At 46.6% G+C, this 27241-nt stretch overlaps 1 protein-coding gene across 15 annotated transcripts in view; it reads left to right on the top strand.

Moving 5' to 3' along the window:
• OSBPL1A (oxysterol binding protein like 1A) overlaps window positions 1-27241 on the top strand; it is a 203237-nt gene that overhangs the window by 169617 nt on the left and 6379 nt on the right. For all 15 annotated transcript variants that reach the window (XM_040984809.1, XM_040984810.1, XM_040984808.1 and 12 more), the window contains 7 exons: window positions 1657-1732; window positions 14968-15102; window positions 16028-16125; window positions 20805-20987; window positions 24403-24510; window positions 24993-25082; window positions 25647-25773. In XM_040984809.1, coding sequence (XP_040840743.1) covers window positions 1657-1732; window positions 14968-15102; window positions 16028-16125; window positions 20805-20987; window positions 24403-24510; window positions 24993-25082; window positions 25647-25773 — 817 coding nt within the window. The remainder of the gene's footprint in view (window positions 1-1656; window positions 1733-14967; window positions 15103-16027; window positions 16126-20804; window positions 20988-24402; window positions 24511-24992; window positions 25083-25646; window positions 25774-27241) is intronic.

Raw genomic sequence — 27241 nt, 5'->3', positions numbered from 1 at the left:
TAAGCATTCTTTCAGGGAATCACAGCTCTCACTCACTCTTCACAAATCCTGTTTCCGGTTCACAGCCTCTTGGGTATGTCACTAAGTGACTGTTTCATAGACAGGAAGTGGGAATGACAGGTTTATACACATCTCTAAACCTGCATTATACATGCAAATAGTAGATCATAGCGGGCACTCGTACTGCTGGTAGCCATTGTTCCTGTCACAGAGATTGATTGATCGTCTGAGTGGGGACTGTGATTTCAGTACCATCTGTGGCCACTTAAGCAGCAGATTGGGTGGATGACAGATATGCCAAATGAGCAGTGTTATGTTCCTGAAAAGGAAAATGGGAAGAGCTTTACCAAGGAGGATTTAAAAATATTATTTATTTAAGAACATAAAAATTTTATTACCTTCTATAATTCAGATGGATTTAATTTAGAGGTTCTCGAAGATTTTTTTTTTTTTTGGCTAATATTTTAGTTGCGCAGATCTCAGAAGGCAACTGGAAAAACAGCATTCTTTACGGTCCCTAAGATAAAGAAGGAATTATAACTGTAGTGTTCTAGAGAACTGGTCTGGGCACCTCTTGCCCCTGCTCCCATGGTGTACCTTGCTGATCTGGAAAATAAGCTTGTCTTCACACCCTCCTGGAGGACCCCTGGACCCTGGCATGTGACCAGCTCTTCCAAGGCGCTGACCCCTCTCCAGGATAGCCACCATAGTGCTTGGTATTTCCAAACACTTGCAGAAGCTTTAATGTTGTTCTTTGTAATGTTTACTTTGTTGTAACTTGTTAGTTTTCTTATGCATCCATTCTGTTCAATGCCAGTAACCTCTGCTATGAACCAGAGCCAGAGTTTTACCTTGGCTTTTTGAGTTGGTTTTCTTTATCTCACTTAATTTCTTTCTTTTTTAAAAGATTTATTTATTTGTATTGCAAAATCAGATATACAGAGAGGAAGAGAGACAGGAAGATCTTCCATCCAAGGATTCACTCCCTAAGTAACTGCAACAGCCAGAGCTGAGCTGATCTGAAGCCAGGAGCCAGGAGTTTCCTCCAAGTTTCCCACGCAGGTGCAGGGTCCCAAGGCTTTGGGCCATCCTCAGCTGCTTTCCCAGGCCACAAGCAGAGAACTGGATGGGAAGGAGGACCACTGGGATTAGAACCGGCGCCATATGGGATCCTGTTGCATGCAAGGCTAAGACTTTAAAGCTGCTAGGCCATGCCACCGGGCCTATCTCACTTAATTTCTTAGAGAACATCTACAGCTGGGCTTTGGGATGGCATTTTGTTCACATCCCTCAGCTGGTAGAGGGTAATGGTTTATCAAGCATCGGAACACGGTAGATGTGTCAGTATAGCAAGCTCTAATGTGCCCACATGGGAGAGGACAGTGTACCTCTGAGGTCATCTAAAAAGCTGGACCCCAGGACCCAGGAGGGCTAGCCAACTCTGGGTCAGAACAGTGCTGGAGACAGACAACATGACACTTTACAGGGGCCAACTCAGCAGGATGCAGGATCAGTCCTGACCCTGTTACCAGCCCGTGATGGTGGTCACCATCCTAAGAGTCTCTGTGTGTGCCTGTGGTTGTCACGTGCGCTACAGTGCTTTCTCTTCCAGTGTCAGTGGCATTAAAACAAACTGTTTTTTCTTTTCTTTTTCAGAACAAGCTTGCCCTCGCCTATGTTTTCCAGAAATGACTTCAGTATCTGGAGCATCCTCAGAAAATGTATTGGAATGGTAAATTAGCTACCAGTTGCATCATAGAGCATTAAGCGGAGATGTGTTTGCCTGTGTTTTGGAAGATGCGAACTTTGCATAAAGTGATACAGAGCAGTATTTATAGCAACCTACAAAAATAGAAAATGGAAAACAGATTAGGCTTTTCTGACAGAATTTGAACCACTCTTTAATAAGGCCTTAATGTGAAAATAAGAAAACGGGGAGGGAGATGTTCTATTTCTGTTGTCCCACCAAATTTCATTTCCCCAGAAACCATTGCATGAAGAACAAACCCTTCCGCCAGTTTAGCATGTAATTTCACTTGCCTTTCTGTGCGCAAACCAAATGTGAGTGCATGGAATTTTTTAAATTTATTAAATATTCAGAAGTCTGCTCAGTCATCTTTGTTCTGTGCTCTCATTTTTGGGGGACATGACAACATTTCTTTTTATCTATTTTTTTTTTATCTTTACCATCCTGTTGCCAAAGGCTAAAATTTCTGGTGAAGTTTCTTCTTGTCCTAGCATGACTTTTGACTAAAGACACTTAAAAAGGCCTATGGGGCCGGAGATGGTAAGGAACAGGCTGGGACCTTGTTTTTCCAGTGTGCAGTTTCATGTGCAATAGGGGAGTACTCGCAGGGCCTTGCACGTACTGAGAAGGAGAGTCGCCCTCTAGACCCGCTGATGCCTGGAATCCTTCCAGCTGTTGAAGTGCCGACTTTGGCATTTCCTTGTGTCTTTATTCTCTCAGTGGGGTGATGCATAATTTCCAAGCAGCTCATCCCAGATACATTCGTTTAAACAAGCACTTTGAGTCTAATATGGAGAGTAATTTGGGTAAAACTCTAATGTGGCCTGATGACATGATCAATTCCCAGCCCTGTCATATGCTGGCCGTGAGATTCTGGGCAAGTTGATGTCGCTCCCTGAGTGTAAAATGAGGGCAATATTTTGTGCTTCAGGTACATGGAGAGGTAAAGAGGTAATTGATATAAAAGGGACGAGATGAGTCTTAGTTTTAGTGTCGAAGGTTGATACTCTGCTGAGTCACAACTTTTAAACATTGAGGTATCTGCTTATCTTTGTGACCCAGGGTGCATATGTATGGGTGTGCACTTGAAATGAAAACCAGACCCATGAAAGAATAGTCATAACTACTACAAATAATATTAGCAACGCTAACTCCAGCTCATTGATTTTACAACTTACTGATGAACCAATCCCACACACCATTCTGTTACTGTGGAATAGCTGCTGCAGGCGAGGGCTGTTCGGTTAGAGGACTTGTGTGACAACCTCTGGCCTGGTTTAGTTCTTTCGGGCTATTACAGGAAGTACAATTTTCTGTTTCTCTTGCCTGATTCTATCTCTACCATCTCCTGTTTACAGGGCATCAGCTGAGATGGTGATGGAATCATTAAGTTGGTCACACAAGTGACCAGTTCACCCAGTTTCTGTCCAAAGCAGGCCTTCTAAGTTCAGACTCACCATTCTTCTACAGTCTGGGAGATGATGTTATTTGGGGTCATACCTCTCCTCCTCTGAAAGATGCTCTGTCTCTAGAAGAAGGCTTTACATTGAGGAGCAGACCACATGGGCCAGCAGAAACTGAATCATAAATGAAATAAAGCAAATAAAAACAGAGGAGTTGGGTGGAAGGTTCTACAGAATGCTTTGAAACTTGCAGCCGTAGAACTTACTTAGATTAAAATCACACAGAGAAAGCTGCAGGGGAAACGGTATTTTTAGAAACTGCTCTCTACCGAGATTTATGAGACTAACCTTCTGGAAGAACATTTAATATTGTGGATGAAAGGCAGCCATCCTGCCTTTGCAGGTGTTGTTTCGGGGGACACTATCATAGATGCTTCTCTCCCTTGCAGGAGGCAGAAACAGTGAAAGGGCTGAACAACATTAGAGATTAAAAAAAATAATATATGTAGAGAGATAAATGCAAATATTAACACTTGTTTTACTATAAGTTTTGATTTTAACCCCTTCCAATATCTGCTATTCTCACCTCCTAAAAGAAAATAAATCAAAACTTACAAGTTGGTAGTCTGTTTCATACATGTAAGTTAGAGAATGATTTAAAAAAAAAAACACTCCCACCAAGGAGCAGTAACGATGCCACTGGAAATGCCCACTGGAAAATCTGTGTGAGTATCTGGGTTCAGTTCCTACCTCCATACCCAATTGGAGTGTCTTACTGATGTGTATCTGGGAGGCAGCAAGTGATGGCTCAAGTGCTTGGGGTCCTGCCCCGCACCACTGAGTTCCTAGTTTGGGCCTGAACCAAGCCCTAGCAATCGCAGGAATTTAGTAAGTGAATTGGTGGATAAAGGATCTCTGTGTCACTGCCTTTTGAGTAAGATAACTGATTCTGATAAATTTGAGCCTTCCAACTTTTTTTGTGAGGTAAGTTGCTTACAGAAGCCACATAGCTGCCCTTTGGCTCTCATCCCTCTTCACTAAACTTTGCCTACCCAGTTTTCAATTTGGTGGTTGGCCTTGAAAGTGGAAAAGGAAATGTCTTGTTGTGCCCTATGCATTTTTGTCTGTCAGTTTGAGAGATGTCTTGGGCAGAGTGGAGGGGGTGAACACCCTGCAGACCTGGCAGTTCCACACTCAGCCAGGGTCCAATCCCAGCTGTTTCTAACACAGTGCCTTTGGTTTATGATATGAGGATGATGAATTTTCATGGAATAGTGTCATTATGCAGGATCTGTGGCTTTTACAGAATCAGTTATTTCTCTGCCAGGACTGGTCTAGGTCTAATTTTGACAAAATCACGGAAGCTAAAGTTCCTTTTTTAGGCACTTGTCAGGCTGGGTCCCTGTGTTCCCCACACCTGCTGCTGAATCCCTCTGCCTCCATCTCTTTCTTTCCCTTATACAGGCATGTTTGCTTTCGTTTCTCTAAAAAGCATGTAGCTGTGGGTTTTCCAAACTGGCTACATCTTTCTTTCTCTTCTCCCACTCTGTTTTGGTCAGGATTACATTACCAAACAGTTTAATTATACTACATGAAATGAATACTTTACATAATGGGAATTGAATCCTGGGTCTCTTTGTGTTTTAAGCTTTTACCAAGCAAATAAGCTCCTCCTTCCTCAGAACTAATTTGGATCATGGCTAATTGTGTGAAGCAAGTTTGTCTTCCTCTTAACCTTCGCTCCCATTGTCTTGCTGGTAAATCCCATGGTCTCTTGTGTTTTCCCTGTTTCTTCCTTCTCTCTTCTCCCATGCCCTGTCTCTGGAGGCTTTCTCAGTCGGGTTTGCCCACAGGTTAGACTGTGCGCATTCATGCTCACTGACTTCAGTAAGCAGTGCCAGGATCCAGGTGCAAAATTTCAGTTGCTGCACACTCGCAAGGTCATAGAAGCAGCCCAATGGGTGCCCGTGTAACTTGGAGTGAGAGACTTTCAAGGCCGACCTATTGTAAGGGATGACAAAGGCTGGTTTGTCATAGATGCAAACTGCTTAAAGTGAAGGTAGCATATGCTTGTTCAAAGGTATCCAATGGAATCTAAGTGCTGTAAGATGGGATAGAAACCGTCAAGGCTGTTGAATAAGTATGTCACCAAGGTGTTCTTTAATAGCTGGAAGCTTGTAAATTTTTTCTCCTTCAACTTGTATCTCATTTTCATGTTTCCTATATTTCAGTTTTTGAAAGATGATTTCTTTCTTCATTTTAAGATGTAGTAAAGAGAGGCATGTGCACACATACACAGATGGGGGGGAGGTGAGGCTAGGGGATTATAGGAGTCAGCAGGAGAGGAAAGTAGGTCTTGCACTGGTTGAGTCCCAAAATGCCCACAAAAAGCCAGGATGAATTGATTTAAAGCGAAGATCCAGGAACTCCAGCCAGGTCTCCCATTCAGGTGGCAGGAACCCAAGCCCTTGGACCACCATCCTTGGCACATTAGCGAGCGTCTGGATCAGAAGTGGAACGTCCAGGACTCAACTGCACCTCAATATGGGCTGCAGGAGTTGCAAATACTGGCTTAACCTACTGTGCCACAATGCTCACTCTAAAGTTATCTTTTTTTGAACCTCTGAAGCCCTCTCATTGATTTCTCTATCACACACACACACACAAAAAAAAAACATATAAAAGTTGAAGCCAGACACTTTAAAAATTTAAGCCAGAGGCTGGCATTGCAGTACAGCAAGTTAAGACTGGGACACTGGCATCCCATTTGGGCACTGATTGTGTCCTTGCTGTTCCACTCTTGATTGAGCTCCTTGTTTTAATATGCCTGGGGAAGCAGCACAGTATTTCCGCTTCTCCGCCCAGTTGATGAACCAGACAGAGCTCCTGGCTTTGGCTTGGCCCAGCCTGGGTGTTGCAGTCATCTGGGGAGTGAACGAACCAGCGGATGAAGATCTCTTCCTCTTTCCTTCTCTGAATCTGTCAGCTAAATAAGACTTTAAAGCATAAGAAGTTTAAACTTCTGTATATCCTCTGACCTTAACTCGTTAGTACCAAAAATATCTTCGCAAGAATTATTTTACACATATTGCATATGAGCAATCTAAATTTCAGGCATTAAATTTATAGGAGACTAAAAAAATTTTACTAGTGAAAAGGAATTTAGGTTTAGATATCTAAGGATTAATATTACTGTTAGAGTCAAATTTTTGTAAAAATCATGTGATTTTTTAATAGATGAAAAATTCAAAAAACCTTGCTCATATTAATAGACAGATGGGAGTAGGAGTTTCGTGGGTATTGAAAATATCTAGTAATGTCATTCAAATTTTTGACCCCATTACACAAACATTATTATGCCAAAAGTGATATTATCTACTGTTTTTGTGATTTATTGTAAGATGACAGCTCAGCAAAGACCTCTTCAATGTTATTAAAAACAAAGACTTACAACAGCCTAGCTTGTGGAGGGTTACCTCATGACGGTCAAGGGCATTCCGGTCACTGGGAAGTCTGTGAAAAGCTTCCCTGGGGCTTTCGTCTCTGCTCACATCCTGCTCTTGTTCCTGGCAGCACTGAGAAGGGGGTGCAGACGTTGGCATGTGTTTCAGTGACGCACCCCTTTGGCAGTGTAACATCTTCCCCTGGCATGCTTTTATCTCTGTGCGCTCTCAGGGCAGCTTCAGCTCAGTGGCTCCACCTGGCGCCTCTGCCACGTGACTGCAGGTTCAGAGCTTGGGCCCAGCAGACCAGCATGCTGCTCTGGCGGGTCCAGGTCTTCTTCCAGCAGTATCAGCCATCTTGTAAATGAACCCTGGCTCTGAGAGTGACATGGAACTGGGTCAGGCTTGGAAGTTTGCCAGATATAGAATGTTAGAAATACTGACTGGAGAGATGCAAGGCAGCTAAGCAGAATCTGGCATCTCTCTCACCTTACTCTGTGGTGATGTGAAGTACTCCCACAACATGGGGAGAAATGTTCTCAAGGCTCTGTTTTGGTGCGGGGGAGGATGTGTGTGGCTTCACTGTTGTGGAAGCATGGTGCACCATGGAGCTCTGTGGGAGAGGAGTGATGCCTTGGGTGCTAGAGGCTGTGCTGCTGCTGTTCTGCTTTCCAAGTTGCCCTGTGCCAGGGCATTCTTGCCCTCCTGGCAGGAGTTCCACATGGTCATTCCAGAATGGGGATTGCTGTGTTGTCTTTCTGTGGTCTTTGGGCAGCAGAAGGGCAGTTGAGGCAGGGAAGTGGGCACAGAGGGGAGCACAGCACCTCCAGCGTGGACAAAGGTTCAGCCTGCCCTGCCAGTGTATAGGGAGCAGCGCAAGTGGGAGGTGCGTGTTGGGTCCAGCCAGGAATGCCCACTGAAGACCTGGTCCAAGGCAGGCCTCCAGCCCAGGCTTCTCTGCTGTAGGATGGTCTGCCCTGTGTTAAATGCCTCCAGGTGGAAGTCTCAGCCAGCTCCCAGCCCTGAGAATGTGGAGGTGTTAAGCAGGAAAACTGGGAAGGGAGGGTCTAACTTTATGCTAGCCACCCTTGTCCTTACAGCTTTTCTGCTCTTTCCTTCCTATTTTCCCACTAATTACATGAAGATAGTTATGGCTCAGTTCAGTGCGCGCGTGCGCGCGCACACACACACACACACACACATTGCCTACCTCTTTCCTGTACACACCCTTCTTTCCTGCTTTGTTCCGTGTGATCACTTCACTCCTCTTCCACATGTGCATGTTTGTCTGCCAGCAGCTCACTGAGAGCTGAGGAATAGCAGTATAACAGGCAGCTCAGGCAGTCTGAGCAGTAGGATTTGTTTCTCTGTTAGCCCATCCAAGGCAGTCCTGTAGGCTACCTGGTGGTGGCTTAGTGTGACTGCACTGGGTGCGATCAGTGGAATTCAGCCAGCAGGACCCTCTCACACAATGATAAACTCCAGTCCTAACCATGTTAGCTTGCCTCTCTGTGAGGGAACTGGGGGGGAGGGGGCAAAGTGGGGAGATGACATTTGCCATCTTCTACCTCCCTCCCTTGGGGCCTTTAACCCTAAGAATAGGGCCCTGGGTGAGCCTCATGCCTATGAGCTGCTGGCTGGGCACTGGAGCAGACAGGCTTGGTCTGACCTCCTAAAGTGGAATTATCTTTTTCCCTGGATTGCGGTGCCCAGGCAAACGGTACTAAGCCCCCCAGTGGATGTACCCAAATAAGACATGGAATCCCCGCTGGCCCCACAAGGAATACCCTTTTCAATGTCACTAAGCCTAAAAGACATAATGGCTTGCAAGCCGTAATGTGACCAAACCATAACCCCTACCCGTGCTCGCGCCGTCAAGCAGCAGTAACAGCAATCGTTTCCCCAGAAAGACAGTGATGGCCGTCGCAATAAAGCAAATAATCCATAACATACCGAAACCTCAAGTGGTCTGCTGTCAAGATTTTGCACGGGAAAAATTTAAACTTTCGTGTTAACGCCTGGTCCATGAAGACAGAAATGAGGTGAGCATAATCTATGAATTGAATTTTTCCAGCGACAGATGCTGGTAAATACTAACAATTATTCTAGCTGAGCTTTCTTCTTCTGAAACATTGGACCATCTACGTTGATAATAAACAGTAGCTTTACCAAAACCACCCAATTACCCTCACGTTTAACGCGACGTCCACACCCTATAGCTATCCTCATACAACCAAAACACCCTCCAGAGACCCCCACACCACCCCAATCGATTCTAACCCCCCATTTGAGTTACAACAGCCCTACCAACCGCGCCCCCCCGCTTTCCGGCCTACCCCATCCAGTCTAAGTACACAACCACGGGCTAAAAACCCACCCAAGGCACCCCAAAGCTTTCCCATTAGTCAAAATCCCCCAAACCCCCCAACCCATCCTCAACCAAAAGGGATCAGGCCGCAAGGCGATTCTCATCATTCTTCCTACCCCATCACTAACCTTGAGAATCAAGCACGAACACACACCCACCTTGGCCTCCCCATACACCACACCCCGCTGCTCACTCCCCCTTACAAAATCCGCATCCTAACATTTAAAAAAAATATTCCAGTCCGATACCACACCTAAAATCAGTCCTGCAGACACCCCAACCAAATCAATCAGTTTTATCTAGAGCTAGGTTAGAGATCTCCTGCTCAACCCTTCAACCACAACAACACTCAACCCCCCGGCGGCCAAACTAACATCAAAACTCCAAACAATTCTCAAAAACCCTCCCAGAATAAAAAAAAGAACCATATTGATCATACAATCGCTTCCGACAGAAAAACCGAACCGATACACATTTCTTTGTCTTTTCTGCGTCAACCCTTTCTCCGCTCCCCCCGCCCTGCCGACGTCGCCGCAGCCCACACCTTTACCCCTCCCAAAACCCATAATCCGCCGGCGCAGACGTGCAATTTCCCTGGTTCCATCCTTCCACTATTCTACCCCAATACGCCCAGATCCTATTAATTCCACCCAACGCGCGCAGCTATCACCAGATACCCCTCACCAACCACCATCAACCCTCCACCCTAAATCAATCACTATTCCACTTCCTTTCCATTCCCCAGTACCGCCACAACCCCATGTCACGCCGCATCTCCTAGTCCCCTATCTCCCCCCTCGCTCTTTAAAGCCACATTCACCATTTCAACCTCCATTCAGTATTGGTTCCTTCTCTGGGGAGGTTGATGCCGCAATATAGCTCGTTCTGGGGTACAACAGTAGATTCAGAGTCTCCGTCACCTACTAACACCCCTCATTTAACTGCTTAACTTGCAACAAAAAAAAAATAACCCATATTTAAAAAGTGACCCATTGAGCTGATGATAAACCCATGTGCTTCCTGCGCTGGCCCTCAAGTTCATACCGCAGTCTTGGTCACCGACCACTGTTAATCCCAGTCTGCTGGTGTTTGCCTGCTGGTAGCAAGTGGATATGTCCCTGTCTTGTTGAACAGTGCTGCATGCCTGAGTGTTTTCCCTCGCAGGTAGATGTGAAAAGATGACAGTTTAGACAACACTATTTCCCAGCTGAAAGCTTAAGTCTCTAGACCAGGATTCCTTAGAATACAGAGCAAAATCCATTCAGTGAAACTAATTAGGGAAGGTGTAAAATACTAAAATGTCACCTCCAACATATATTGTATTCTCTCAGGAATTATATTATAGTTGTGATTTTTTTTTTAGGGATTTTGTTGTTGTTTGTTTTTGTTTGTTTTAGTACTTTTTAAATCCAGAATCATATTCACTGATACAGTTCTTTGTTACTTCGATGAAGTAGTCTTTTACAGTCCTTAAGAAAAATCTGTTATGCTCAGCGAAGTTTCAGCAAAGTGGGAACAGGAAAAGGGCTGAGCCAGAAATGGCATCGTCTCTGTCACCTTCTGCTTGAGGGACGGCTGTCCTTAGGCTCTGCCTGGTCCATATGGTAGTAAGTCCCTGCTGGTTTGGAGTGGGCTTCCTTCCAGCTGAGGATGCTGGAGGAGCTGGAGCTGGCCCTTTGCTCATCAACTCCCCCTAAAGCATCTCCCAGCCTTGGGGGCACCCTCGCTTCTGAGGGTCCTTGGGGGACCTTGGATCTCTAGCACGCCATGTTGGTGGAGGCAGTATTTACTTCTCACCTCACTTAAACTTGTCATGCTTGTTCAATGTTTTGTGTGGATTAATCCAGTCTCTCCAGGTCTCTGTGAAGTATGCAATGAGGCTGTCTCCTCTTCAGAAGGAGGTTGGGGATTTGGTCATGGCCACAGCCACCGAAGGCAGTGGAACACAGATTTTTACTCCCTGGGAGTTTGATCTCAGAACCCTTTTTCCCACTTTGCTTCTCAGTTGTGGTAAAATACACATAGCCTTACCACCATAACCATTTTTAAGCATGCAGTTCAGAGGCACGAGACAAAACCACCCTGTTGTGCTGTTGCCGCTGGCATCCGTCCAGAGGACTCGTCGTCCTGTATGGCTCTGACTTCCCTGCCTCTGGCAGCCATGCTGTTCTTTGTAGTCAGGGTCCGCTCTCCAGCTGCGGCAATCTCTGGGTCTGGAAGCTCAGCGTGGACTAAGCCCACAGTGAGTGTGGCGTGCCGCCTCTCCCATGGCAGCACTTACACTGACTTACCCAAATCCTGGTTGTGAGCAGCAGAAATATACATGTGTGCCCTGGAAGGAGTGTGAGCTCAGCAGTTTCCCATCCTTTCTTTCTGCCAGCCTGAGATTCCCAGGTTTAAACTTGCATCTCTTGCCTTTGAGTAGAAAAGCAACACATGTTCGTTTTAAGAATTGCTGAAAATACTGAGAAGAAAGTAATTAAATGTGCTCTTCTACTGGTTCCTGATGATAGCTGCTGTTAACTTTTCTTGTACCAATCTTGGAGTTTGTGTTTATATGTCTAAAATCATCAGTATTAAAGTAATAGTTTTAGACATGTTTCATAACCGATTTGTTTAGGTTTTAAGGCAAATACTTAGAAGAAATTACAGTGAATTTTGAAGTAAATACCTGACAAGTTCCACAAACAATATCAATCCAAAATACTGACAGATTGTAATTAATGAACTATTCTAAATGCTGCTTTCTTCCTACTTAAAAGAAAAAAAAAAAAACTTCTTATAAGATTTATTTGAAACGTGACATGGAGAAACAGACAGAAAGAGAATGTCGCCTGTGCTTGGGCACATTCCCCAAATGACTGCCTTAGTGCTGGGCCAGGCTGAAGCCAGGAACCTGCAACTCCAGCCAGGTCTCCCACCGGAGCGGGTACACTTGGGGGGTCATCTGCTGCTGCCTTCCTGGGTGCATTAGCAGAGAGCTAAATCAGAAGTAGAACAGCTGGGACTCAAGGTAGCACTCTGTGACATGGCATGCTGGCCGCACGGGCAGTGGCTTAACTTGCTGCACCCAGCTCTGACCCCTTCCTGTTCATTTTGAGTAACACATTCCTGTCACAGGTGACTGTACTGTTACAGGATTTTTCACAACAGAACTAAAAAGATAGTTCAGTCTTTCCTGATATATTACTGGTCAAAATCATATGTTCAGTTTAACGTTACTTCTTTTTTTAAGATTTTTTTTTTTTTTTGAAACTCAGATATATAGATAGCAGAACAGACAGAGAGGAAGATCTTCCATCTGATGATTCACTCCCCAAGTGTCTGCAACAGCCAGAGCTGCGCCAATCTGAAGCCAGGAGCCAGGAGTCCGGAGCCTCTTCAGGTCTCCCACATGGGTGCAGGGTCCCAAGGCTGTGGGCTGTCCTAGTCCTCAACTGCTTTCTCAGGCCACAAGCAGGGAACTGGATGGGAAGGGGGACCAGTGGGATTAGAACCAGTGCCCATGTGGGATCCTGGTGTGTTCAAAGCGAGGACTTTAATCTTTAGGCTACCATGCCGGGCCCCAGTGTTACTTTTTTAAAAAAAAAAAAGATTTATTTATTTTTGGGCCTGGTGCGATGGTGTAGTGGTTAAGGTCCTCGCCTTGTACGCCCGGGATCCCATATGGGTGCTGGTTCTAATCCCAGTAGCCCCGCTTCCCATCCAGCTCCCTGCCTGTGGCCCGGGAAAGCAGTCAAGGACGGCCCAAAGCTTTGGGACCCTGCACCGGCTTTGGAGGCCCAGAAGAGGCTCCTGGCTTTGGATTGACTCAGTTCTAGCATTGCGGCCGCTTGGGGAGTGAATCATTGGATGGAAGATCTTTCTCTCTCTCTCTCTTCCTCTCTGTATATCCGCCTTTCCAATAAAAATAAAATAAATCTTTAAGATAAAATAAATAAAGATAAAATAAATAAATAAATCTTAAAGATTTATTTTATTTTTATTGGAAAGGCGGATATACAGAGAGGAAGAGAGAGAGAGAGAAAGATGTGTGTGATTAGTTTGTGATATGTTCATTTATGAGCTTGGTTTTAGATTTAACACACAGCGTTTACTAATGTGCCCAAAACTGAGCTACAGCTTTGTAGGCATACTGTTCTATTTGGTCCATGTTACTGATGACAAAACTAGCAGAGTAGAACTTGGCCAGGCACAGAGCAGCCAGCAGAGGTTCAATGGCCCTACCTTTATGCTATTGCACGATGATAAAGCACTTGTTTGAAGACTCAACATACGTGCCTCGCATTATGTAAGAGTAACAGTCCAGCAAAGAGCTGATGCCATGCTTCACAGAAACAAAGCACTCTCCCTACTGCCCCCCTTTTCATCTGTTTGCGCATATGCATACAGCATGTGTTAATATGTAGGCATATGTTCCAAACTAGACCTGCTATGTGCCTCTGCAGGGAAGAGAGGGAGAGGGAAGTGAAGAGACCTTTTCCTGTTCTCACTTCTATATTGTATTTTGTTCTTAGTTATGCATTGAAAGAATAGAACTTTGCTTTTAAGCAGGAGGAAAAGAACCAGGATATCTCAAAGACATACATTGGTAGTGTCCGTTACTTTGGCTGTCTGCAACAGTGAATCTCTGGGTTTAGTGGAATCTTAGGCTGCATGTGCTTGAGATGGCTGAGGCTTTTTCCCCTTCTCTCACAGAGTATCATCCTCTCTCAGCTCCCCAGCAAGGCAGTAGTAAGTGTGCCATTGCTTTTCATTAGGTTGAACTGCTCCCTGTCTGTCCTGGCTCTGCAGTCTCTCATTTAATGAGCTTATTTCCTCTGAATGTGCTTCAGTTGCAGTTTTGGGAAGGTCGCACTATTTATAATTATGTAGTTCAGTAAAAGTTTTCAAGGGGGAGAACAGAGCTACTCAGGTGACAGTTCAGCCAGACTTCTCCCTGGACCATGTACCAACCATGTGACATTAGTGAGCGGGCTTTATGAGAGACGTGGTTCTCAAGGGAAGGAGGAAGAATGGCAGGTGGAGGTGTGGGAAGATCTTCAGAATATTCTGGAAGAGACCAAAATAAGTTTGTGAAAGACCTAAAGACTTCATGAGGATGTCACAAGCCGGAGACCAGGTAAACAAACTTGAAAGATAGCAATTTAAGTCAGAGACTCTACACAGTCACTAAACTCTTAGAAAATCTACTGTGATTGTATAATTATGTCTGAGAAAATAGACAAATATTTGCCTCCTTGTACCCTAGTCCCCGGTGTGTGCAAGATTGGCGTTCTCACAAAGAATCAAAGAAAAGGCTCACAGTCTTGAAATCTGTTTTGGAAGATTATCTGTGTGTGATGATCCTCAGTCGTAGGGACAAGCCCACAAGGTGACATGGCAATGCTAACCCACGTGCCAGGGCACAGAAGCTTTCCCACTGAACCACACCCCGTGATTCAGTGCTCTACCGAGGGGAAAGTTCTCCAAGTTGTTCTTTGAGGGAGCAAAACAAAGAAAATACCACTGATGGGTAATGTGCAAAGTTCTGAGTTAGAAATTAGCTTGGCGTTTTTTACTAGTAAAAGTTTAATTTACCCTGAGCTGGGTTTTAGTTCACTCAGTGAGAACCCAAGGTGCTGAAACTGCCTCTGCACAGACCCCTCATTCGTTGCATTTACACCACTGTCATGACTTCAGTTTTTTCTGTGCCCAGCGCCTTCATATCCCATGTTCCAGTTCTGCTTGATGCACATTTGTTAATAGCTTATGCTTGCCACTGGCTTGTAAGGTACTTGAAGCCAAGGAGTACCTGGGCAAACTTCCTTCAAGGATTAGGAGCATCCTCCGAATTTTTAGGTACTATGCAAACATTTGTAAAACTGAATGGATGTTCGATGTTAGTGAGTTAAATGTCATGAGTCACAATTTTCTGTTACTTCCTTTCCAGAATTACATTATATAAAGATTGTGCGCAGTTCACCGTGTGTGTAGGACATAATGCTTTTCTATCTTGTTGAATAGGAACTCTCCAAGATCACGATGCCAGTGATATTTAACGAGCCGTTGAGCTTCCTGCAGCGACTGACGGAGTACATGGAGCACACTTACCTCATCCACAAAGCCAGCTCCTTTTCGGATCCTGTGGAAAGGATGCAGGTGTGTGTCAAGCCAGACCGTGGCAGGTTTAAGTCTTAGGGGTTTCTCTCCCACCTCTGCTCCCCAAGCCACCTGCCAGGACACAGAGTGAAATCCAGCACTGGGGTGGGCCACCTTCACAAGGGCTTCGTTGTGGCCCTACCTCTGTGGCCCCTGCCTTCTGCTAGCCAGAGCGTGACCTGGGAGGAAAGACTGATGGGGACTGATGGAGAAGCAGAAGGTGTCATGACCACGCATGGGTATCGGGAGCTCTTTGTTTTAGGAAGTGCTGTTGTGGTCGTGCTTCAGCATTGCTTCTTACAGATTTCCTTACTGTATTGCCATACATGTACACATGCTTGTTCCCAGGTGTGTATAGATCTACACACAAAAACATTCACGTGTATTAAAAGGCAGTGAGGTTGCACTTCTCATTTTTCTTTTACGTAGAAGATATTTACACATGGGTAGATGAGGTGAGAGTAGAGAAGACACATTCTCATTCCAACAAAGCAGTACCATCCTGTTAGAATTCTGTTGTTTCATGTGTGTAAACAGATCCTTCCCAACCTCATTGGACTTGACACGTTAAATTTAGCTTATATCTCTTCCCTGTGACTGCAACTCCTGTGCCTTTAAAATTGTTTTAGATGAATAAAGGTAACTTTGGCCGTGAAAGTTCTTAAACTGTCCTCCAGAGAATTTGTGGCAGTCACAGGATGTTAAAAAATATACAAGTGTCCGTGTTTGGGAATAATGCTTAAGAGATTCAGGACTTAATTTCATTCTGAATGTCGAAGCTGCTGTATTAAGTTGCTGGAGCCATTTTAAAAACCCAAAGTAATTAGTTCAAAATAACTTGGTAAATGACTGTCCTTAACAGAATTTCAGTGCCTAAAGAATGAAGAGCCAACTGGTTGTAACTGGTTCACTGCTCTGTCCCCAGTGTGTGGCTGCCTTCGCGGTGTCGGCTGTTGCTTCCCAGTGGGAACGGACCGGAAAGCCTTTCAACCCGCTCCTGGGCGAGACCTACGAGTTAGTTCGGTGAGGTCCCTCCCTCTGGGTGCTTGGGTTTGTGTGACTTTATGAAATCTTTCATGTAAAGAGGAAAAATCTTGTTGTGAGCATCACCGGCTACAATCATGTATGATTAGAGCACAGTAATAGTTTTGTTTGTTTCTGTGGAGCTTGTTATTTTAGAGCTTGTATTCAAAATACTGACATACCTGTGTTGCAGCATTATAAAAAGTAAGTGCAGGGATTTTAGCATTCCTGAATTCATGGGAATAGTCTATTTCCCATTGCATACTTCATATGACATGATGGGATTTTCAATAACCGTGTAAGACATATTGGCATAAATACCTGCTGTGGCCTGGAGCTAGTGAGTGCATCTGGAACTGTAGTTCTGTTTGCCTTCATTAGCCTGGTTCTTGTTTATTTGCAACCAGAGGACTTAGCTATAGCTGTTTTGAATCTTCCTCTTCTCTGTACAAATCTTATCACACATATATTCCCTGGTTGTTTGAAAACAAACACATCAAACTTCCCAGTCTTAATATAAAGTTTTTTTTTTTTTTTTAATAATCTTAGTTTATTAGGGTACAAAGGGTCACGGGCTACAGGGTGAAAGTGGGTAATATCATTGTTTCCACACTAATATAATCATTTTGCCCTGTATCTAGGGTTAGGGGAGTAACAAAGGGGAAAGCCCCACCCTACCTCCCACCCATCCCCGATCCCCAACATGAGGCGCGCTCCAAGGGTCCTGCTCATACAGTTTTGATAGTTCATCAGTTCTGGATTGCTGCCAATCTCTCCGTCCCAACCGTAATGAAACCTATTCAGAGTCTACTGGCTGACAGTCTCTTGATGGTTGGGGTTCCAAGATCAGCAGTTCAGTTCGAGAAATATCCAAAGAAACTTCATCTGAGTTGATCCCAGATCTGATTCTTGAGTGAGTTTGCTAGTACAGACTCCAACACTGTTCGTCACACCAATCAGCTTATGCATATGCTGGTCGTTGCGATTGCTGGGTCCGTTCGGCTTCCAGCCCTGTCTTCCTTGTGAACCAATGGGTGTTGTAGTCCAGCTCGATTCTACCCACTTCATACTCGGTCTTCATGCAAACCAGTTGGAGCTACAGCCTAGTTGGGGCGACTCCCCAAAACCCCTACCAGTTCTGCCCCCTACCCTGGTTCCCATGCTTGCCAGTATGCACTGCAGGCTTGTCCAGTCTGTCCCACATCCCAATTAGCTCTCGCACACGTCAATGGACATTGAAGCCTGGTTCAACCCAACCAACCTATTATCCAGCCCATACACCCACTGGCAGGTGCCTTTCTGTCAAGCCACCCCTGCTCCTAGCCTGGGTTTCATGCTGTCCAGTGAGGGTGGTAACCCTGAGGGAGGTGCCCACTATTTCCCTACTAGGCCACACCCACTCCCAGAGTATGCCGTCTCCAGGTAGTTTTGGCATTTGACTTGTCAGAATTGGCTCCTAGTACCAGCCTCTGCCAGTTAACGCTGTGGCTAAGCCCAAACACCCCTCAACCCACTCTAATTTTAACTTGCACCAGTCAGAACAGTCAGCTCACCGTGAGGCCCACAGGTGCTATAGCCCTGCCTAGTCTGAACTGCCCCCATCCGTATTCACACTTTCCAATGGAAGTAGTTATCCAGCAGGGGTGCCCACGTTCCCCTGTTGGCTTTGCCTCCTCCCTGATTGTCACATGTGCTGTTTGTGTGCTGCAGCCACATCTGGTACGGCTCATCTCACCTTGGCATTACTTGTTGTGTACTGGTATGTGTTGCAACCGAACCTGGCTCGGCCCACACTCTGTTCTGGTGCTCGGATTCACCAGAAGGTAATGTGAACAGATTCAGGCTGGTCTGCCCCCAACCCATGCCATGTGTATGCCAGTGGGATAATTTTCATTGCCTGTTCTGGGTTGTTCCCTATTGTGCTTCTTGCGCTTACCTGCATGGGACTGTGTCCTGCCAGAGAAGTTGCCCAGGCTCCTCCACCAGAACCTCTCCCAATGCCAGTTTTCGCGCATACCAGTGGGTCCATGAGCCAGCACTACTCAGTTCGCCTGCTATCCTAGGAGGAACAGTGGCTTTTCCTGCCTGGCCTCCGACCCAAGCTGGTTCTTGTTGTTGGATATTTCAACCCATCCATGGCTCTTCCATACCCCTACCCAGCTCACACATGGTTCAGTAAGGGCTGAGACCTAACCTAGTCTGTCACACAACCCTCCCCGGTCCTCCAGAGCACCAGATGGTGTTGGAATTTGGCCTGGCTTGGTGCTTCCCATCCCAGTCCACAATTGTGCCAAGTGAGATTACGATCGTATCCTGATCAGAATGTAGCCTCAGTTCCAGCCCATGCGCTCCTTGGTGGGAAACTCAACCCAGCTAGGGTGTCCCGTTATTTCCCCAACCGGGCCTCTTCCCTGCCATAGAGCAGGTGTAGGCCGGTGGTTGTTCTGTCTCCGCTTGGCAGAGCCCCTCACTTGTCCTGGCCCCTTGGATGCTGTGGCTTAGTGCCTCTGCCTCACACAGATCAGTATGTGCAAGGACCTACCTGGCATGAGCTGTGCTCCAACCTGATTTCTGTTGTTACTTGTGAGTTAAGGTTTGTTCAGCCCTGCCCATTCTGCCCCCTTCCAGTGGCAGCCCGGCCCACCCCACATCTTGTTTAAAGATGCACATTTGGGTGCTGCTGCCTTGACCTACCCTGACTGTTGTGGATTCCTTTACCCATGAGTGATGGCAGATGGCGTGGTCACACCTAGCTTAGACCATTGCAACCCCAGCTTGGGAACTAACCCGGGGGACTTGTATTCCAAAGGGTTGGGCCCACACAACCCCACAGAGCCTACCCCCAGCCCAAGTTCTCTTGTGTGCTGGAGAGTGTCTTGATCCTGCCAAATGTGACCACTCCACAACTCCAACACTCAGTCGGGCAATGGTACCCAACACTGCCAAAGAGGCCCCCATCCATAGCTTCGGTGTGGGCTAGTATGTGGTGATCAGTGATGTTCTATACTAATATCCCATCTCTGTATTCATAATTGAGCTGTTGCATCTGTCTTACTAAAATTATCTTCTGGACACTTCCCCCAAACCACTAGGTCTTGGTCCCCTTGCCTGCTTAAATCTTTCATGACCCTGTCACTGAGAATACCCGAAAATTCACTTTGCACCTACACTCAACCTAGTCTTAGTCATGAGTGACCCCAGGCAGCAACTACATATCTTGAAAACCCCAGAGTTTGCCCTTCCGGGCGGCCAGCAGGCAATGCCTGGCACCATGTGGTGCACTGGCCGCCCTGGGGGAGGCCGAGGACTCGTTCACTGCCTTGTGGCAGTGTCTTTGGCGTGAGTCCCCCGCATTGGGTCCGACCCGGCAGGGGCACCCCCCACAGTAGCCACACTGCAGGGAGCGTCAGTTGCCCCAGAGCCCAAGGACCGAACTCCTCCCAAACTCCCCCAGCCGCATGGTCTTAGCAGCTGGGCGGAGCTAGGAATTTCCACCCAGTTCCCAAGTTCCCTCATGGCGGACTTACCCTGAGGGAAGAGCTCTCTTGGGTCCTGGGGGAGGCCGAGGACTCGTTCACTGCCTTGTGGCAGTGTCTTTGGCGTGAGTCCCCCGCATTGGGTCCGACCCGGCAGGGGCACCCCCCACAGTAGCCACACTGCAGGGAGCGTCAGTTGCCCCAGAGCCCAAGGACCGAACTCCTCCCAAACTCCCCCAGCCGCATGGTCTTAGCAGCTGGGCGGAGCTAGGAATTTCCACCCAGTTCCCAAGTTCCCTCATGGCGGACTTACCCTGAGGGAAGAGCTCTCTTGGGTCCTGGGGGAGGCCGAGGACTCGTTCACTGCCTTGTGGCAGTGTCTTTGGCGTGAGTCCCCCGCATTGGGTCCGACCCGGCAGGGGCACCCCCCACAGTAGCCACACTGCAGGGAGCGTCAGTTGCCCCAGAGCCCAAGGACCGAACTCCTCCCAAACTCCCCCAGCCGCATGGTCTTAGCAGCTGGGCGGAGCTAGGAATTTCCACCCAGTTCCCAAGTTCCCTCATGGCGGACTTACCCTGAGGGAAGAGCTCTCTTGGGTCCTGGGGGAGGCCGAGGACTCGTTCACTGCCTTGTGGCAGTGTCTTTGGCGTGAGTCCCCCGCATTGGGTCCGACCCGGCAGGGGCACCCCCCACAGTAGCCACACTGCAGGGAGCGTCAGTTGCCCCAGAGCCCAAGGACCGAACTCCTCCCAAACTCCCCCAGCCGCATGGTCTTAGCAGCTGGGCGGAGCTAGGAATTTCCACCCAGTTCCCAAGTTCCCTCATGGCGGACTTACCCTGAGGGAAGAGCTCTCTTGGGCCCTGGGGGCCAGTCTTAATATAAAGTTTTGAATATACATGGTTAATATTAAGAGCAGTTTCAAGTTGAATTATAAAATTCATGTATGTGTTCTTTATTTTAATATGTCCTGGTGAGTAAGATTGTAACCAGTGGATTTAGTGCTTGGGGTTGAATCTGGGCAATTTGAAAGAATTTGATAAGTTCTTTCATCATGTTGATAGAGTTGTTGACTGTGTCGGACCTGTTTAATGCTTTGATGTTGCTTTTTGACTGAAATATATCAACAGTACACTCATTTGCTAGTTAAACATTGTCATTGCTAATGACAATGCTGCCTTTTTTTTTTTTTTTTAATTCGAAGGGATGACCTTGGATTCAGACTCATCTCTGAACAAGTCAGCCATCACCCACCAATCAGTGCATTTCACGCAGAAGGATTAAACAATGATTTCATCTTTCATGGCTCCATCTACCCCAAACTGAAGTTCTGGGGGAAAAGCGTAGAAGCAGAACCCAAGGGAACCATCACCTTAGAGCTTCTTGAGTAAGTACATCATTCCATTGGGCTCTGCTCCTGGGTACCTCCTGGAAAGCGTCAGTGGATACCAGGGCACACAGACCTGACCTTGATGTTCACAAAAGCTCAGAAAAGGGGAAAAAAGTGTTTCTCAAGTGTCAGCTGCCACCATGTCGGAGAACTTGAGAGATGTGGCAATAGCCATGGCTAATTAGTCTTTGGGTGGTGTAGGGCATTTCAGTTGATTATGATGCTTAGATGTGTTGTAAGATAAATGGATTGGTCATTCTATGATGGTTCTTATGAAACAAATTTGCTGCTTGTCAAGATACCAATATTTTGTTTAAATATGTTTACCTTGCAAAATACCACAATGACAGTTGTGTGGGGCAGGCTAGACATCAGGTCGGTTGGAAGCACCTACTGGAAAATTGGGTCTGAATCCTGAGGCACTGTCAGATAATGCACAGTCAGCACGCTGAGCCCGATTCTTCACTGTTTACAGTGGAGCCCTGGAGAAAGGCATAAAGCAAGAACTTTCCGACTCTGAGAAGTTAATTGAGATAGACAGATTGAGGAGTCACATCCTGGAGACCAAGACGGCAGTGAGAATCCTGTCTCTCCATCTCTCTGTATCTCTCAATAGAGGGCCTGGACAAGATGTTCTTAGAGCAGGGGTTTAATTGGTTAAGTCCTGTTTTATTTGATCTCTCAGCCTCACCTCAGAGTAAGCATTGGAGCCACACTCCTGCAGTAGTGGTGGCAAGAGCAGTAACCCGCACAAGGACCTAAAACTCAGAGAAAATGGGTAAAAAGGTCCTTTGGGTCCAAAAATATGAATGGGATCCCTATTCTTGCTCTTCCATGTCACCACTTTGACACAAAGGAAGCCCTGGGTGTGGAAAGTGCTGTTCAGTGAAGAGACCCCAGCCCCAGCCTGGCAGACAGAGTGTGGAGGAAGGGGCTGCCTGGTATCTAAGGGGCTGCAAAAAGCCACAGTGAGGGGGCACTCAAGGACAGCAGCCCTGAACCTGTGTGTGAATGCCTGGACTTGCATCTGCACTTGTGCACTGCAGTGAGCGGCAGTGCATACACCCAGGGCGTGAGAGCTGGCCCCTGGGTGGCTGAGGAGGGTTGGATGTGAGTGATGCTGCACAGGTTTTAGAAAGTGAGCCAACAAAGGAATCAGAGCCTGAAGAAGGAGCATCGGGGCCTGCTCAGAACTGCTTATTGCTACCTAAAACAGCAAGAAAATTCATATTCCCAGATCTTGGGGACACAAAGACTTATAATAGTATTCAGAATTAATGGAAAATGAAAGAAAATATAAACTACTAATAATTATTTTCAAATCATGTATCCAGCAAAGCACTCACATGCGGGATATGTAAAGCAGTCTGAAAACTCACAGTGGGAGAAGCAGTGGCCTGGCACGATGGCTCAGTGGCTAAAATCCTCGCCTTGCAAGTGCTGGGATCCCATATGGGTCCTAGCTAGTGTCCCAACTGCTCCGTTTCCCTTCCAGCTCCCTGCCTGTAGCTTGGGAAAGCAGTGGAGAACGGTCCAAAGCTTTGGGACCCTGCGCCCTATCCCGGTTGTGTCATTGTGAGCTATACAGATCTTTCCAGACATTAGAATTCATAGAACTGTGCACTGCCAAAAATGCATCTTACTCTATGCAAATTAAAATAAATTAGAATACTGTGCATGAGAATAAGTACACAACGACACAAAAAAACTTTTTCAAAGATATAAATTTGGAGTTAATTCGTATTCAGGAGTCTTTTTGCTTTGGATGAGCTAGAAGGCACTTTGGAAAGTGCAAAGTAAATCTTGATTTTATTTTCTGCTTCAGATTTAATTTTGCTTTTCATACATTTAACCAGATTTTAAACTTTAAGCTTAAAAATGTAAGCTTCAGATAACTGGGAGCCAGCTTTGTGCCACAGCAGGCTAAGCCACCACTTGATGCCAGTGTCAGAGTGCTGCTTCAAGCACTGGCTGCACTGCTTATGATTCAGCTTCCTGCTGGTGTGTCTAAGGCGGCAGTGGGAGATGGCCCACATGCTCGGGCCCATGCCACCCATGTGGGAGTCCAGGATGGAGCTCCTGACTCACATCTTCAACTTGGTTCAGACCTGGCAATTGCAGTCATTAGGGAGAAAGAACTGGTAGCTGAAGGGTCCCTCCTGCCTTCTTTCCATCTGTTTCTGTCTCTCTCTGTTTTTCCCTTCTCTCTGATGCTCTTTCAAGTAGACAAATAAGATAGGGTCTGGTGCTGTAGCCCAGTGGCCAGAGTTCTCACCTTGCATACGCCAGGATCCCATATGGACACCAATTCTAATCCCAGCAGCACCACTTCCCATCTAGTTCCCTGCTTGTGGCCTGGGAAGGCAGTCGAGGACTGTCCAAAGGACCCTGCATCCGTGTGGGAGACCCAGAAGAGGCTCTGGGCTCCTGGCTTTGAATTGGCGCAGCTCCAGCCAACGCAGCTGCTTGGGGAATGAATCTTTTAAAAAAATTAAAAACAAAAAGCAACTTTAAAAAAATAATAATTATATGCATAATCTGTAGGTTTTTCTTACTCCATTGTTTCTCTATTTAAATAGGTAAATCCTACCTTTTTTAAAAAAAGATTTATTTCTATTGGAATATCATATATACAGATAGGAGTAGAGACAGAGAGGAAGATCTTCTGTCCATTGATTCACTCTCAAATGGCAGTGGTTGGATCTTCGCTGATCCAAATCTAGGAACTGAGAGTCTCTTCCTGGTCTCCCACGTGGGTGCTTGGTCCAACGCAGCTTTGGGCCATCCTCAGCCGCTTTCCGAGGCCACAAGCAGGGAGCTGGAAGGGAAGTGGAGCAGCTGGGGTACGAACCGGCACCCATATAGGATTCTGGGTATTTACAAGGCAAGGCCTACTAGGCTACTGTGCCAGGTCCACCTTTTTATTTTTTAAGATTTATTCATTTTTATTGAATATGAAAATTCACAGAGAGAAGGAAGGACAGAGAGAAAGATCTTCCATCTGCTGGCTCACTCCCTAAATGGTCACAATGGCCAGAGCTGAGGCCAGGAGCTAGGAGCTTCTCCCACACCTCCCACATGGATGCTGGATCCCCCAAGGTGTTAAGTCATCCTGCACTGGTTTCCCAGGCCACAAACGGAGCTGAAAGAAATGTGGAACATCTGGGACACGAACCAGCACTCATGTGGGATGCCAGTGCTTGGAGGTGGAGCATTAGCCAGTTGAGCTACTGCATCAGCCCCACTCCTACCTGTTTCACTGTGAGTTGTCCTCAAGGGAGTTGGCAGAGTCTTTGAGCTTAATCCTCTCTAGCAGCATGGTCTCTTTTCCTGGGTACTAGCATTTGGAGCACATGCATTTTGACACGGACCTATGCTTCTTGCTGATGTGTGTATACTGGATTTGTTTCAGACACAGTGAAGCCTACACATGGACTAACCCCACCTGCTGTGTGCACAACATCATCGTGGGGAAGCTCTGGATCGAACAGTATGGCAGCGTGGAGATCACCAACCACAAGTAAGGCCCAGCAGGCTTCCTGCCCACTCCTCCCATTTTCCACTGATCCCACACTCACTGTGTCTTCAAAGCGGCTTTCACAGAGCTTGGTGAAAATGCAGCCCCTAAGCCAACAGAAGCTCATTGCCTCACCGAATCGGGCCCATTAGAGTTTCTGATGGAGGAGTTTGAGTGAGCTCTACTTCCTAGCCCCTGTGTATTCTGAGTCCATTTTTGGCTCATTGTCTCAGGTTGCTAGGCTTGTGTTAGTCACACAGGGTTGTTGGATGCACAGGCAGGACGTAAGAATTACTAAGAAGAGTTGGGTGTGCTTTGTGAATGTGAGCAGGTCGCTTATTCTAGGTGACTCTTGCCTGTCATGTGTGATGGTGAGTCCTGTAGTGAACAAGAACTAGGAATGATTGCTTCTGTCTGGGACCCAGGAAATGGGGACAGTCAGCTTGGCATCTGGTGGTAATCTGAACTTAACATTCCCTTTACAGGACTGGGGACAAATGTGTGCTGAATTTTAAGCCATGTGGCCTTTTTGGTAAGGAGTTGCACAAAGTTGAAGGCTACATTCAAGATAAAAGGTAAAGTTTACACTATCGGTGTCAGATAATATGGGTGATGGCCAGTAAATAAAGCTGCTGTATAAAACCTGGGAAATCATTCCTTTTACTTATATATTTATTCCTTTTATCATGCATATGTTTACATATTTATTTCTTTAATTATATACATGTATATAATGAAATTTCACACACACACAAGGCAGAGTGAAATGGAGACAAGGAGATATGAGGAAGTTCTTCCATCCGCTGATTCAAATGACCCCAATGGCCAGGGCTGATCCAGACCAAAGCCAGAAGCCTGGAACTCTATCTGGGTCTGCTGCATGGGTAGCAGGGGCCCAGGTGCTTGGACTATCCTGCCTTGCATTTCCAGGGCATCGATCAGGAGCTGAAACTTGAACTGCTGTTGTAGGATGCTAACATAAGCAGTGACTTAACCCACTTTGCCACAGCAATGGTCCCAAGATGGAGATGTATAATGAGATGGACGTGTTAAAGAATGTCTTCATCAGCATCCTCACAGTAATAGTTGCAGATAAACACTGGTTTAGTCATTGGCTAAACGTCTTCTCTTTTGGACAGCAAAAAGAAGCTCTGTGCCCTCTACGGGAAATGGACTGAATGTTTGTACAGTGTTGATCCTGCCACTTTTGAAGCTTATAAAAAAAATGATAAGAAGAACACTGAAGAGAAGAAGAACAGCAAACAGGTGAATGTCCTGCTGGTGCTATCAATGAGAAGCTGGACTCTTGCTTTTGTCCTAACCCTATGAGAGGCAGCCCTGTTGCCGGCCTCTGTTACAAGAGTTCATGTTGCCAATGCCTGCAGCTCTCCTTGTGTCTTTCACACACGGTAACTACCTTGGCCACAAGTGTGTGACATCACCTTGCAGCACAGGGGGATATGTGCCACTTTGTAGCCATGTAGCAGTCATGCATGGGACTTGGATGCCATCCATATAGCTTTGGAAATCTGGGCTTCATCTTGTTGTGGGCCTCATCTCCTTTTCCTTCTGTTGGGTAGGTAAGATTTCCTCAAAAGGTGCTACTTAGTTTGGTTTTCTCCTCCTGTCACTAAATCACCACAGTTAAGAGCATCAGAATTAAAAGGGTCATCCCTGGGCTGCAGATCCCTTCCTATAAACTCCCACTCTGTGGGAAGGTGACTACCTCATGGGGCGTACAGCTGCTTGTTGCCCTTCCTCTAGGCAGGAACACTGAGAGCTGGGCATGGCATCTTTGTTGGAGGACAGATTCCCTTTCCAGTAAGAAGCATAGTTGGTTAAGAGTGCAGCTGTAGCATCCCGTCTCCAGCGTTTGAGTAATGGAAGCTCGGGTTAGTGTCTGAGCGCCCTCGTTTGTTCTTGGCAACAGTGGTGCATTCAGTGAGTTAACAAATGGCGGTGGCTCTGGAAGGGGCCTGCTTGGAGATAGGCGGCTGAGGCCTGAGGTCTTGATCATGTGTCCTGGGTTGGCCCGTGCTGGCTGAGACCCCTTCCAAGCACAGACTCCCATGCCTCACTCAGACCTATAGGTCAGCTTCAATCAGGGGGCTCTTCTGGCATTCCACATGTACAGCAAGGATAAAGAAATCCTGATGTTCCCCACAAGTGGAAGGCGGGCATGTGTGTGACTGACGGCTGGATTCTGTGTGGTCCTGGATGAGAAGTCCTGTTGAAAACTCAGCATCTCACTCCCCTGTGACTTTGGCGTTTCTGTGTTTTCTGTCCTCTTCAGCTGCCTTTGCACAGTTCTGCTTTCTTCCTTATATCCCACCTTCCTGCCTCCTTGACCTATGTCAGGGCCTCTGACATAGGCTTCTTGGCTGTAGCTCCTGTCAACGGAGGAGGCTTGGCGGAGGCGAGCTCACCAACATATAGCTCCTGGTCTGTGAGTTCACTGCAGGTGTCTTAACCTGTGGTTCTAGGTGTGCTGATCTTTGTCACTCCGACTCTTATTATCCTTGCAAAGGTTTGAACTTTCTGCCTGTAAAACTGTAGGAGTACTTCCTCACAGGTAATTACAGCAGCACGGCACATGTAGGCCCACCAGCTTAGCTGTGACCCTTGGAGCAGGCAGGTAGACAAAGGAAATGATAGTTTTCTTTTCAGTACACCGTCTTTTTAGGCTCTTTTCATCAGATCACTTCACAGTTCCTCCTGGGGTTGTCCTTGCTGA

Source organism: Ochotona curzoniae, unplaced genomic scaffold, assembly GCF_017591425.1.
Source record: "Ochotona curzoniae isolate NIBS_2020 unplaced genomic scaffold, NIBS_Ocur_1.0 contig_43, whole genome shotgun sequence".
Lineage (NCBI taxonomy): Eukaryota > Metazoa > Chordata > Mammalia > Lagomorpha > Ochotonidae > Ochotona > Ochotona curzoniae.
This window is presented reverse-complemented; position numbering and strand designations above follow the sequence as displayed.